Below are 15616 nucleotides of genomic sequence, written 5' to 3'. Positions count from 1 at the left end.
ATGAATAATCACAGATTAGTCCAGTGCGAGTCGAAAAGTTCAAGATTTTCTATTGACGATTTGCGGGAAAAAAATTAAAAACTCAATTTTCTCAGAACAAAAATTTTTTCGTATACTTCACAAAATTCTGAACAAAAAAGGCACTTACAAGTTTTCCGCAAAAATGCACCGTTTTCGAGCAAAAAATTTCCGAAAATTGATGCATACGCTTATACCACCGCCCGCCGGCATGACGCCTTTAGGCGCGCACCTGTGATGGGTATATATCTACCACTAGTTGGGAGACACTTGTATGGAAATTTTCGATCAAGTATCACTTTTCTAGAAGAAAAAATGCCGGCGGTCAGAAGGTTAATGTGGAACTCAATGATGCATTTAGAACACTACATAATTCTGAAAAACAGACGGCTGTCTTAATGAGAAAGATTTTTAGTTGGATCCCTTATTATCTTTGTGAGTCATTTTTTACAAAACAAAACAATTTTCTGAACTTAAAACACAAAGATGAACTTAAGAGACTTGACAAAAAAATTAATTGGCTGATTTTTAAACATAATAAAGTAATGATTTCTAGGATTAAACCGATTCAATATTTTTGGACTTGTTCTAGTGAGAATGCGTTTTCGTTTTTTAACAGTTTAACTTCAGGTTCTTTTAACAACAACAATAATTCCAAAGTAGAGGGAGACATAAAACCGGTTTCCTTTTTTAATTTTAATGAACAATCAGCACTGTTTTCAGTTAGGAATAAATGGTTCATTAATTTGTCTAAAATTACCATACCGACTGAAATATAGTGTCTTTTACAATTAGGGAGTAATTTTTCTTTACCTTCATTCAACTTGAAGAAAAATTGTGTTGAATTGATTAAATCCGTCAAAAACGATGTTAAAAGCTTAAGCAATACTTGCGTGTTGGATGTGAGAAATCGAGCAATCTCGTTGATACAGAAAATTGCTTTTACGAAACCGGTTAATCATGACATCAATAAAAGATTAACTCTTTTTTACTTAAAATCACTAAGAGTTTCATTAAAAAGAATTCAAATATTTGATTTACGAGAGCTGACAAGGGTAATGTTACTGTAGCAATTGACCAAGATGAGTACAAACGACAAATGCTTAATATGTTAGATGATAACAGCACGTACACAGTAATCAATAGGGATCTAACTAGAAAACTGATTGAATCAGTGAGAATGTTATCGACGAGATGGAAAAATCGTGGGTATATTGATTCGAAATTGTACAAAAAATTGTATTGCAGTGATGGGATCCTTCCCAGAGTCTATGGACTTCCCAAGATTCACAAAGAGGGGTGTCCTTTGAGAATTATTGTTTCGTCTATTGATAACTCTCTTCGTTATTCATTAGCTTCATTCTTGCATAATATTATCATAAAGAATGTTCCTAAACTACGTAGCCACATTGATAACAGTTTCAATTGGTTGAAAAACTTAATGGTTTTTATTTAAATAATAATTTTTCATTGGTTTCTTTAGACGCAATATCTTTGTTCACTAACATTCCGTTAGATTTGGCTATAAAAAGTGTGTCAAACAGATGGCATTTTATTACACGCAGCTGTGGTATATCAAAAGATGAATTTTTTAAAGCTTTACGATTAATATTAGAGTCTACCTTTTTTACTTTTGACAATAGAATTTACGTTCAGAAATTTGGAACACCCATGAGTTCTCCGTTGTCTCCCATCATTGCAGATATGGTTATAGAGGGCTTAGAGAATGAAATGTTGGAGAGATCTGGAACTGAGTTACCCTTTTATTTTAGATATGTAGATGACATTGCGACTACTATTCCTAATCATTTAATTGATGAATTTCTAGAGTTATTTTAACTCTTTTCATCCTAGGTTACAGTTCACTTTAGAGGTTGGTAGTGACCGATTGAATTTTTTAGACGTGACGATAATCAATATGAATGGAAAATTGGAATTTAATATATATATCAAGTATACAAGTATACAAGTTAACTTTCTCCGGGAGGTATCTCAGTTTTTTTATCTCTTCACCCTCTTTCAAAAAAGAAGTGTTCTTATGAACATGGTGGACAGAGCTTTTTTATTATCTCATCCAAAATATCATACTGATAATTTCAAGTTTATTATCAAGACATTTTTGGACAATAATTACCCTTTGAATTTTATTTTTGACACGATCAATTTACGATTAAGATCGCTTTTAAAACGTAAGACACTTGAAACAAACTGACAAACCTAACATAGATAATAAAATAACTTCATGATTTACTATTCCATTTTTACCGTGTATTTATGACAAATTTGAGAGTATTATCAAAGATTTGAATGTTAAATTATCCTTCTTTAGTTTAAATAAACTTGACGGAATTATTAAAGTACAAAAAGATAGTCTTTCTCATGAATCGAAGAAGAATGTTGTTTACAAAATCAATTGTAAAAATTGCAACGCTTCTTATGTGGAACAGACCAGCCGTAAATTAAAGACGAGAATTAATGAACACAAAAATGATATTAACAAAAGGAGTGGGAATTTATCTGTTATTTCTGAACATAGGTTACAATTGGAACATGAATTTGATTGGGTTAACACAGAAATTTTAGATAATGAGAGATATATTGGTGTCTGAAATGCTGAATATCAAAATGCAAGACAACGGTTTAAATTTGAAATCAGACACGGAGTTCTTACACCATGCTTATACGAACATAATAAATAAATTCTGATTGGTTTAAATATTCTGAAGCAGCTATCTACAATATGTTTCAATTCGATGACTTACGACAACTGTTCTTATTTTTGTATTTCTTAATGTTGATTTCACAGTTGACTTTACGATTGACACTGCGAACGTTATGTCGTCTTGTAATTTATTTAATACTTTTTTCTTGTCAACTGAATTTATGGAATATATATTTTTGTGCAGTTATGGTGTACAGTAAGTAAATCTCCATATAATTTGTGGTCTTCTAATATTTATTTCTAACGATATTTTGTTTGATTTAATTATCATTCAGTTAATCAACTAATTGAGGGTTACACACACTCTCCGGATAAGGTAATCCGTGAGATTTAGTTACTGCACTCCATGGTTTGAACTTTGGATCGTCTTCTTGTTAGGATTAGGAACTGCAAAATGCTGAGGATGGTTTGAACATAGCCGAAACGTTCATGTAATAAACATTTTTTAATTATATGTATATAAGTACCGCACGAATTACTGCGTTTTTTAAGGCTCTTAATTGCCCGTTATTTATTCTTGTGTATTTTAATTAATGATTAATCAAGACAACGGGCCGTATACGGTAATAGGGAACTTCTGCAAGCAGAGTTGGATAATTGATGGGCTTGATGAGCATACATCTGGTGATGAGAGGTACCAAGTTCAGGATTTTAGGGAACATGCTTAAAACGGTGATGGGTTTAATTTTGCAGAATTACACGAGCGAGCATAGTCTTCTTTGTTTCATAGGAGCAGAAAATATAATAGCAGATCAAAAACAATTCAAAATTAAAAATAAATTATTAATAAGAAAGAATTTAATATATAAGCGTGAATTTATTTTCGTCGATAAATTCCGCCGATTATTTGTACTATCAATAAATATCGATATTGAAGAGTGTTATCGGAACGTCTCTCGCGAGAGCAGCCCTTTGACAAAGGCGCTCCCACGTGATGACAAGGAGCGATACACAAAGCTCACCTATTGAAACCGGAGACAAAGGAAACGGCAGTCGCGCTTCTCACTCACCATGTTTGTCTTGATGGACTCGAGGATCCCATAGAGCAATTTGTTCGAGCACTCCTCCTGCTGCGTCGTTTGCGTCGAGACGGCACTGCTCACAGGACGGGCACTAAATTTATTGGATAGCGGCACTGACAGCTGATCCTGGGTGCTGGACAACGGATAATTCGTCGACGATTGTAAATGTTGCTCGAACGGCGGGCTATCCATCGTGTACTTGTTGAAAGTCACACTCTTGGACAGCTTTGAGTGCCGCACGGCGTAACCCTCAACTGTCGGCGCTCTCATCAGCTTTTCCAGTTCGGCGGTTGCGGCACCGTGATCATGCGTACTCGTCGCAGAAGTCTCGGAACTGTCAGCCCTACTGCTGGCTGACAATTTTTTCAAAATGCTCTTCAATCGCTGTCTTTCAGGTGTCTCATTTTCTGGCGATAGTTCCGGTGTCGGTGTCCCTTGTCGATCCTATTACAAAACGACAGTCGACAGAATTGAGAGCAGTAACTAATTAAAACGTTAAAAGTTTAAAAAAAAAGGTTAAAAAGTTAGTGACTTTTAATTTAACTTCGTTAATTTTAAATACATAAATTTTTAACTTTAGTTACTTTTATATATAAATTTTAATTTACTAACTTTTTTTTGGTTCCTGTTGCTTTCCTCAAAATCCATTCTTGATACCACGAACCTCGACACCCACCTTGCCAATGAAAGAGACATCTTGATACTGAGCAGTGATGCACATTTGGCTCCCGGCTACACGGAATCCAGCCCCACCACTTTTACTCTTGCAATCCATTTCATCAGGGCGAGGGGCAGCCTGATACTGAGCTCTTCCTCCAGGCCGTTCCTTTTTATATTACAAGCGAGTATTAGAGCGAAAAGGACGGCCGCTCTCTCTCGCTGTCTCGCTTCCTCTAGTATCGTAGTCACTTGTTATAAGCGATCGAAAACCGAAAATGTACTTTCTCGGCCGCTCGGCGTATTCCTGTACAGGGTGTCCTGACCTTTTTTGCCAATCACTTTTGTGTAAATAGAGCGAATTAAACTGAGTCGAAAAGTCCTCTACCATTTTGCAGTTTTCGCAATAGTTAAGAAGATATTAATTACTAAAAATTGCAAAATATTGGTTTTGAATAATTTTTTACTCAAATACTATCAACTTTACAGAAAAACTGCTAGAGATAAAAATTATTTATTTTCTTCTCATAAAGTTTTGAGAATATTTTCAGAAATTTTTATCAACTTTTTAGTACTGCATTTTCTTATTTTTATCAACATGAAAAAATACGATATTAAAAAATTCTGAAAAAATTCTCAGAACTTTATATGAAAAGAAAATAAATAATTTTTGTCTCTTGCAGTTTTTCTGTAAAGTTGATAGTATTTGAGTAAAAAATTATTCAATACTAATATTTTGCAATTTTTAGTAATTAATATCTTGTTAACTATTGCGAAAATTGCAAAATGGTAGAGGACTTTCCGACTCAGTTTAATTCGCTCTATCTACACAAAAGTGATTGGCAAAAAAGGTCAGGACACCCTGTACAGGAATATGCCGAGCGGCCGAGAAAGTACATTTTCGGTTTTCGATCGCTTATAACAAGTGACTACGATACTAGAGGAAGCGAGACAGCGAGAGAGAGCGGCCGTCCTTTTCGCTCTAATACTCGCTTGTAATATAAAAAGGAACGGCCTGGAGGAAGAGCTCAGTATCAGGCTGCCCCTCGCCCTGATGAAATGGATTGCAAGGTTCATGGTTCACGAAACGTTGGCATCTCAAGAATAGATCTGGACACGGAGGAAACCCGCGAAAAGAATTTACTAACTTTTTTAAATTAAAAATATTTCTATCCCCGCCAATTTTTTTTTTTATTAAATCTTAAACATTAGAGAATTAATTTAGAAAAAGTTCAATGATTTTATGATTAGAGACTCTATAATAAGAGTCACACCATACGATAGCCAGTTTTTATTGACTCGCTAGATTTTGTCAATTCCCGCTTATTTTGAATCACACTAATTTTAGATGTTATAAATATTATATTTCAGCAATATAAATATTAAATGAGCCAGATAAAGAATTGTTGTAAAACAGTACTGCATATCCATCTATTTTCTAAATTTTTACGTATATTTTTTTGTAACAAATCCAGTTGATGTACATAGCCGTAAACATACGTGAGGAGTCGTTTCAGTTAAAAGAAGTTAGATAAAGATTAAAGAAAAAGAGATTATGCAAATATATACTCTTCTCTTTCGCAAGATTTTGACGATACCTTATGCTGTGATTTTTATTATATGTAAGTGTAATTTATACATGTGAATAAAAAAATTAAATTTACCTAATAATCTGTATTGTAAGTGTTTAAAGTAATCTCATTAAAAAAAAATTAGAACATTCTGATCTCAAAAATAATTTTTTTCAAAATTAACTTTTTTTTTAAACGTAAGTTAATTCAATCTTAACTTAACTTTAATTAAGTTAAATTTTTATTCCTTCGACTCTTAATTTAATTTTATTAATTTTGTAAACTATTAACTTTAATTTAACTTAATTAAAAAAAAAAATATTAACTTACCCAATCGTGCAAAACAAAATTCTAAATGGAAAAATTTGTTATCAAAACAATTATACAATTATATCGTGTTTTAATTCCTTTTTCGTCGTTTAAAGTCCTTTTTTGGCGTTTATTATATCTCTTGATTAATAATTCTTATCAAGAAATAAATTATTAATAATGCATAGCATTTATTATTAAGAGTTATAAATTATTAATTGTCGTCATTGTCGATGCATTATCTAAACTTCACAGAAAAGTTTCCTCTGCAGTTTGTAACATTTAATTGCACTTGTAAACAAAATATTTAATATTTCGTTTTAAGCAATATTGTATTGTTCCTCCCTCCGGAAGTCGCCAAATTGAGGCTTCTCCTTTTTTCTCAACAAACTAAATCTAAATAAATTTTATTTCATACTATTCATTTAATTTTTCATTGTATTTTTAAAAATACTGTTCAAAGAAAGACTACAGAATTATAGAGGATTGTCATAGTAAAGCAGATACTTGGCATGCCCGGGTAGCATTTATTATATTCTTGTAAATCTATACATAATTAACCTACTGGTCTTATCTATAACCCGGTTTGTACTGTATTCGTAATCTACTGTATTTTACTACTACTACTACTTTATAAGTCTCTCTACTGTACTTCTACTTTATAAGAGGAAATGAATTAGCTATGATAGAATATATATTATAGCTAATTCATTTCCTCTTATAAAGTATTTTCCAACAGTTGAAATCGGTCGGTGTTGTTGTAGTCGGTTCGCGTCATCGTCGTCGTCGTAGTCGATCCACGTCGTCGTTGTCGTCAGCGTCAGTCGGCGTCGTCATAGTCGGTCTGCGTCGTCGTTGTTGATCAGCGTCGTCAACGTCGGTCAACGTCGTTGGCGTCAGTCAGCGTTATTGGCGTTACTCGGCATCGTCAAAGACAGTTGGCGTTGGTCGGCGTCGTTAGTCGGTGTAATTGAAGTCGGTCCATGTCGTCGGCATCAGTCGACGTCGAAGACGGTTGACGTTGGTCAGTATCATCGTCATGTAGCAATACTTAAAATAATGTACAAAAAATTTATTAAAAAATGTATTTATAAAAAATTCATTACGTATTAAAAATCTACTTACTTGATTATATTTAACCAGCTTCCTGATGTATTCAATGACACAGGTGTCCGAGTGGCTTCTTGTGAGGTTGCTGCCAAACTTTGGCTCGACGTTATTGCCGCAATCGAGGGATGAGCTCCTAGTTGCTTTTTTCAGCTTTTGCCTTTCATTGCAGAAGCTGGAGAGTTTTCTGGTCGGTGAACTACTCTGCGACGAATTATCCTCCAAAGTCAATAATGCATTTTTCAGCTTGGTCCAGGAATTGATCAACTTGCACACAGTGTGTGTCTCGACTTGCGAGGTTATAGTCACAGTAGTCACAGCAATACTCTGACCACCTGAGGACGATTGCTCGTCCGATTGCGTGCTCATCTCCTCGGGAATGGTTTTCTTAGGCAGAGACTCCTTGGGCACTTCTCTCTCTATTTGAGTGGTTTCGTGCTCGGTTTTTAATTGAAGTACCCTCTGCAAAAACGGCAAGTTCGGATTGGTGGGGTCCAAGGCCTCCGAGACTGGTGGTACATGTAGTTCTACCGTATTAATCGATGTCTCCGTCAAATTATGCCATTCCTCCCTCTCCTCCTTTTCTTTCAACGTCTTAAGCTCGGACAGCAGCGGAAGACCGGCGCCCAGCGATGACTCCAGCTGCTCCTGAGTATTAGACAAAGACGGGTCTTGGCCGTCGTCGATCTTCTGCTGCCGTTTCAGCGTTGGCACTTTTGGCGCCAATGGCTGAAGCTCCAAGCTGTCTTCCGGCTGAGTGTTGCGCCTACCCTTCCGCAGGACGTTTTTCAGGCCTTTCACGTCACTCTTCAGCTTATTGACGATCTTCTTACTGGTGCTGTTGTCGGACGAATCATGACCGGGGGATGCAGGTTGACGCATTTCGTGCGCTATTCTCTGTGCTTCCATCAGCCTCTTTCGGCCGAGAGTTTGCAGGATTACTTCCGCTTCCGGGTAGTCCGTCATCGCCGCCATCAAGTCCTCCCGCGATAGGCTAAACAACTCGGAGTAACCCAGCGAACGAACGTCGGCTGTGCGTCTGAAAATTTTTTCAAATTTTCGATTTTAAGAATTTAGCTTTCATAAAGTATGCGAAATTAAGAAGACATAAAATTTTACGGTTACAATTAAAATTGTTTAAAAAGGTAAATTCTTCAAAAATATTTCTTGCATTTCTAAAATATCTCAGTCTTTTTTTATAATTATTTATATGTGAAAAAGCGAATTTCTTTTACAGCTCGTGTAATTGTCTAGTTCAACTTCACGAAATGAGAAGTGAATCTATTACAGATCTTGACGCTATCATACCGAGCAGAAAAAGAACCAGAAGAATTTTACTCACTTATTCAATCCGTCCAAATTGAGTAAACCAATCTCGCCGAAGAAGTCCCCAGCCTTCATTGTCGCGAGTATTCTGCCCTTTTCGCTGATCACTTCCAGTATACCGTCGGCTATTATGAACATCTCACGACCAACCTCGCCCTTCCGGCAAATAGTATCGCCAGGTGTAAATATGGAAGCCTTCATCTTCAGAACGATATCACGCAGAAATTCTGGTTGACATTCCTGCAAGACACCGATGATTCGTCAAAGAAACTGTATACGATGTCTTAATAAAATTAAGTAAATATTTGATAATCAAATATAATTTGCCAACAATCTCTTGCGAATAGTATATAAAAGAGCTGAATAAAAATCTCGTGATACATTAATAACTGGCGCTGGCATAAATGACCTTATAATATTGATTCCTCTTCGAGAGCCTCTAGGACATCTAATTGTTCGTTTATTATTCTCAGACTTAATATTATACGTGCACAATTACACATAATTAAATTCATATAGATTTCATTCTTTAGAAAATTAATATTTTCACTATCTCCTTCCCAACATCACACAATTTCCTCTGGACAATAAAAGAGAGATTTCATTTCTAATAGGGAACAGCCGTTCAGATTTTATTACATTAGCGTTAGCGTTCGAGAGCAAAAAATTTGCTCGGCATTTCTAACTTTATAATCATTTTTAAATTTAAAGCTTCTACGCCATCTCTGTAAAAATAAACAATTTATAAAGACTTAAGCATTAGTCTCGAGCTTTTATTGCATTTTCTATCTTGCATGAATATATCTATATAATTTTAATCTTTACTTTTATAATAAATCTTCTGCTAATCGTACAAAAAACTTTTTAATACCTTTCTGATAAATTAAACGATAAGTGACTTTTCTCTCTCTGTGTATGTGTGTGTGTGTGTGTGTGTGTGTGTGTGTGTGTGTGCGCGCGTGCGTGCGTGCGTGTGCGTGTGTAAGAAACATATATTTATAATACATTCATATTTTTTCAGAAATATTATCACATGAAGTATTTCATTTTTTAATATACGAAATAGACAAATAAAATGTAAAATAAAGAAATTGTCAGCCTTAATAATAAAAAATTCTGAAAAATTAAATTTTATTTTAATAATAAAAAATTTTTCTAATAAGAATTTAAGACATTAAAGTGATACAAGATAGAAAAAAATGAGACTCTATTTATAATAATCAGTTATATTTCTATCTTATTATATCAATAAGGATATATCTGAAACATTAATTTAAATGTAATGCTATAATGAATGGCATTAACATCTTTTCAACCAAACGATTTAATCAGATCAATTGGATCATCTACCACGCCTATTTCATGTTATCTGATACCCATGTCATGTCATTTGTCTCGTTCTTCAAGTCAAGTCGTAGAGTCATGGATTTACAAACCTGCAGCTACTTAATTTAGAGTTTACGAATTTATCACAGAGTATATTTATATATTTCTACTTTAATCTATTGATATAAGTTGTCATAAATACGTATGATTTCGATGGCGTGCTAATTCTTTATAACACTTACACGGCAAATTTATATAATTTAAAATATAATAAATCTGGAGAGATTGGAATGAATAAAGAAAGATGGATCAACGTTTGCGAGACTGCGACGGGTGACCTCTTCATGTTTTGCTCTTTTGCAGCCTTTGACAGTCGCGAGGTGACAGTCGTAATTCTTCGTGAGATACAATTCCTTTTTCGGCTAGACCATGATACAAAGACTTTGTATCAAAGGTTCTCAGAAACCTCCGCTAATAGAATCGATCTTCCACCGCGATATTTTATTCAATCGACAGTGCACACCATCGATTAGTGACGCGTTTCATACAGGCGTTTCCTTGCATCGCCTGCTTTGATTTGTGACGAGAACACAACCGGAGATCTCGAGGCTGTTATCGTCGATCATCGAAGCCGTCTGACTTTATTCAGCCGATCTACAATGGGCCTCGTTAAAATGCAGTCAGAACGAATGCGTATTGGTGCAAACACTACAACCGCGTGAAAAAAAAATACGGGGTGTCTGAATTGACGACGCAAATTGGCATATATCTTCGGCCAGTTTAAAATCGATTCTTCCATGATGAGAATATTTATAATTTTTGAATTATCAACAATCAAACATTTTTGAAAGACTTTTTTATTCACTTTAAATAAAAAAAGAATTAGAAATAAATAAAATATATTTTTTATTAATCTCCTAAGTTTTATTCCTTAATAAAAATTTAATTTGTCTTGGGGGAGGCGGGGCTGAGAGAAATATTTAACAACATGGACAACGAAATGCAAGAATTTTAATTTAAGATCAAAATATTTAATACTAGAAATTAAGAATTATATATAGAGAAAAATGTACAATCAATTTTCTAAAAACGTTTGTAAATCTTATAATACGGATGTAATTCCTAGAGGCAAAAAATTTTATTAAGATTTTGCAATAATAATTTTTTTATGGTATTAACCCGCATTGAGAACCACTGGTCAATTTTTCAACCAAAAAATAGGTCAACTTTGCGAAGTAGGCTCCTAGGGCAGTAAGTAGCTCGCCATTAAAAGGATTTTAAATTTTGAGAAAAAATATTTGTCTTGATCCTTAATGGGTTAATCTATTTTCAATGCAATTTTTTCCTGTAGATAATTTTTATAAAAATGTTAACAACAGTTTCAATAAAAATTTCAATAATAATCTTTCGACAGTATTCAATTTTTATAAAATTAACATCATTTTTCTATTGAATTTTTGCGAGATTTGTTAGGAAAGTATGCACGTCCAAGAAAATTAAAACATTATATATTCCTCGATATAATATTTGATGGCTATCGTAGGAAAGCCGGGGTCGCATGTCGTAACGGGTGGGTTATCATAACTTTAATAATTCAACTGTTACGTGCGCTGTGAGTAAGCGAAGTCACTGTTGCGCGAAAAGGATTTTCAGTAAGTTATGTATGCAAACACGGTCGTTTGTGTCTTGTAAAAATGCACTCGCTATTTCACGTCTCTCTTGGTTAAAAAAATATTTTTTATGTATGATGTATACGATCTATCTAATATATTATTGTGTATTATACATAAATATTATTGCATCCTGTTATGTAAAAATATACCTTTTTGCCCAGTTTCACTGACATCAAGTGTATTACACTCAATAAGATATAGAGGATCGATTTAACAGCTATTGATTTTTTAAGATATACGTATAATCGTGAAAAAGTTTGAAAGTGTATTCACCTTTTTACATCTATGAAGTAATTAATCAGAAGCTATTTTTTTATGCGCTCTGTAGGTTTGGGAATGGGCAAATAAATCAATGAATAGTGATTACGAGACACCGTCAAGGGTAGTTCAGAAACGTTCCTATTGAAACGGTCCGAGTGCGGCCGCAATTAAAAATGGCACATAGACTCGCCAATTACAGGCAATCGTAATAGCACCTTGCGAAAATCTCTCTCTCTCTCCTTCTCCCTCCCCCCTCTCTGTCTGTTGGTCGTGCCGTCAATGCTGTATAATTCCCTTCTCAAATCGAGAAAGAGATGAATAAAAGGGATCCGAGTGGATCACGCGGACTGAATCACCTGATCGCTTTAAACTCGAGATCTCTCCGATCTAGATTCGTCGCACCGTGAACTTCATTATCTTCACACTCACGAATCCAATCAAGAATAAATATGAGCTAGCGTGCAGTTAGCATCATAAAAAGACGATCGCAATACCCAAGAATATATAAATGAAAAAGTTGATGGGAAAAAATGAATTGTTTATTGAAGATGTATTAACTTTTTATGCGATTATATTATATTATATTTATAATCTTTTTTTTTTATTTGCGTTTTGTGTTATATATTATTACTTAATGATGTAAAAACGTTGAATAAAACTTTGATAATTAATCTGGCACGTAATTATCTCGTTTGTTTCTGAGAATGTATATCATAGTTATGTAATTCTTAATTGAAAGAGAAAGCTAGAGTAGATTACCAGTTTTAAGCTCGAAATTCCAGTTTTTTTCAACCTAGATTCGCACGAACTTCATTATCTCTACTATGCGGGCTTTTTCAAACCCACGCATTCAATTTAAATGTAATTCTAACGATGGTGATTCCGGCTTGTATGCGAGTAACTTTTTAATCCTAGCCGAATCGAATTTTTCAATTTTGTTTTTTAAAGATGCCCTTTTTTGATCTGTGACTTTTTTTCCAAGGTGCGATACTATCATTCGTATTGTTTACGAAGAGTTATAAAAAAGATCTACTTTGATAGAACACTTTAAACGTGCTATTGTGAAGCAAGTTAGTTGCTCTAAATGAATAAAGGGATCGAGCGAGAAAATAGATCGGAGAACCGGATGTAACTGGAAATGAAACAATTTTTACCTTCGTGTCACGGCAGAGACCAACTGAGTGTTCAATTAAAACGACTTTCGATGCCTTTCGCAGCCATTTTCTCGTGCCTATCTCATCTATTTCTTGTCGCGTTAATAGTTCTCTCGAAAATATCCCCGAGGATATTCGGTTGACCCAAAAACCGCGGTCGTAATTTAGACCCGTCCGCGGAAGACACGCGATAAGTAGCTCCCGGGCTTACCTTAGAATCGACATGGGAGAAATAAAATAAATTTTGTCGCTAGAAAACGAGATCCTAAAAATGGCATAAAATCGCAACGGCTGCTTCCAGCAGCAACGATCGCAATTTCAAGAGCTTCGACTAAATCGCGAATAATAACATTCATAAGAAGGAAATAACAGTCTCGGAAATGCACGACAGATTCGAAACGCCTCGACAAGATTTCACACTTTTGAATATCTGCGTGCTAAATTTCTAAATAAGAAAAAAACAATAAAATAACGCATCCAATATATTTTGAGGAAAATATTGTTTATATAATAAAGTTTATATAATATGGTATAGTATCTCTCTCGTAAGATATTTGGAAAGAATTTGCTAGGAATGCGACACAGTCGCGTGTAACTTTATCTCAGCGACATTTATTTCTGGCTTTCTCCCGTTTCTTTTCTTTCTCCTTTCATCAGTTTTCCTATCTTTCGGAGAAAAGGAGAAAAGGAAAAGAAAACAAAATGGCGAGCAAAAAGGATGTCTCTAAGATAATGGAAATTCTTCGGACGCACGAAAATGACACGATCGAGGGTTCCTCTTCCACCAATTCCGATTACTATCTGCTTACATTTCTCTCTTAAACAATATCCGCTGCGGTTATCGAACGCAGTAGTCCTGAAATATAAGTGGCCAGGAGCACTTTTACAGCCACGTAATACGTGAAAACAAAACTAATGAGAGTAAGAACGTAAAATTTATATAAATATGTTCTGATAAATCTAATGTACATAAATGATAAGTAACCAGGAAAATTTGTCCAAGTACAGAGTTTTATTTATTAAATTTATTAAATTAAAAGAAAAGATTGTATATTAATTTTTTTCAGACAGCTATTATAAACACAACTAAAAAACTCTAGATTAGGAGGCAAATAAAAAAGTAAAAACACAATCTAAATAAAATCTAATATACTATAGATACTGATAATGTAACACAAATACAGTTTTTTACTTTGTTGTTTATTAGTGTTGAATATTTTTAGGAGACGAATGTGGCCAAAGGCTATAAATTATGATAACTTTTAATTGTCTTTATAATTTTAAAATATTATATGCAATTATATGCAATTTACTCAAAATTATCTATAATCGTAGTTACGGCACTGCGTTTTGCCTGCGGTTTGCGAAATTCAATTTGTCGACGTATCGCTTTAATACGTTACCTGCCGGTGGTTGACACAACGTGAGCGACATAACATTGTGTTAGTCCTCGGTCGTTGACATGGTGATTAGTGTGTTAACACTTTGGTGAACATTATATGACGTTCGTAGCATAACGTAATAAGTGTCATTACAAACAGTCAGAATTACAAATGATCATAATTGACACGTACAATCCTGAAGTCGTGAAAAACAGTTTGTAAAACAAATTGACTTTCCTATTTACTTTATTGAATTGTTGATCTTTAATAGGATTTTGAAGAGTTTAGTACAAAGGTGTCTCTTCTTTCAAGAACCTGACAAAATGATCTTAAAGCGTGCGAAGAGTTTGAGAAAATTAAATTTATATCAGTCTTTTCAAACTTGTAAGAAAGTGGGTTAACTGCGCGATTATGATCTCCGATGGTACTTGAATCTTCCTACTGCGAACGCATCTCTCCAAACGTAGAGTTTATAAGATGGAATTTTTAGAGCGTTGCGCATACAAAAGATATATTATTGTATATCTGTTGGCCGTCGACTCTGCACCGAGTACATATGCACGAAGGAGTTGGATTTATTACAGAGATTGGATTTATTGCAGCGTAATTTATACATTTCACGTCTCTTGTTACCGTCGGACTTTCCGCATCGCGAGATAACTTCATATTTCGTGGAATGAGTCGACTAGGACGGACAGTATTTCCCACTTTTGGATGTTTTTAATTTAAATCGGTAGCAAATATGTATACACTATAGTGACAAGGTTTTTCGACTCGTCTGAATGTTTAATTCTTGGCTCATATTTTCCTGCATTGAGAAAAATGTTTGGTTAAAAATGCACAAACCAGAAGATTCTGATTATACCTATCAGAATTCCGGTCTCAACTAAAATTTTAGTAGATTTAACTACAAAATTTTTTAGTAGAATTATAATCAGAAAATTTTCTGGTTAAAATCTATACTGAAATTCTAGTTGAGATAATCAAAATTCTGATTGATTTAATCAGAAACTTCTGGTTTGTGTGTGTGTGTGTGTGTGTGTGTGTGTGTGTGTGTGTGTGTGTGTGTGTGTGTGTGTGTGTGTGTG

General features: G+C 34.4%; 1 protein-coding gene across 1 annotated transcript in view; it reads right to left on the bottom strand.

Annotated features, from left to right (window-relative positions):
- The window catches only part of LOC108758931 (potassium voltage-gated channel subfamily H member 7), a 28191-nt gene that overhangs the window by 1335 nt on the left and 11240 nt on the right, over window positions 1-15616 (bottom strand). The window contains exons 4-6 of the mRNA XM_018504174.1: window positions 8749-8972; window positions 7425-8445; window positions 3751-4206 (exon numbers count right to left, since the gene is read on the bottom strand). Of these exons, the coding sequence (XP_018359676.1) occupies window positions 3751-4206; window positions 7425-8445; window positions 8749-8972 (1701 nt within the window). The remainder of the gene's footprint in view (window positions 1-3750; window positions 4207-7424; window positions 8446-8748; window positions 8973-15616) is intronic.

This window comes from Trachymyrmex cornetzi, unplaced genomic scaffold, assembly GCF_001594075.2.
Source record: "Trachymyrmex cornetzi isolate Tcor2-1 unplaced genomic scaffold, Tcor1.1 scaffold16, whole genome shotgun sequence".
Taxonomy (NCBI): Eukaryota; Metazoa; Arthropoda; class Insecta; order Hymenoptera; family Formicidae; genus Trachymyrmex; species Trachymyrmex cornetzi.
Note: the sequence above shows the minus strand (reverse complement) of the source record. Positions and strands in the feature narration are given on the sequence as shown.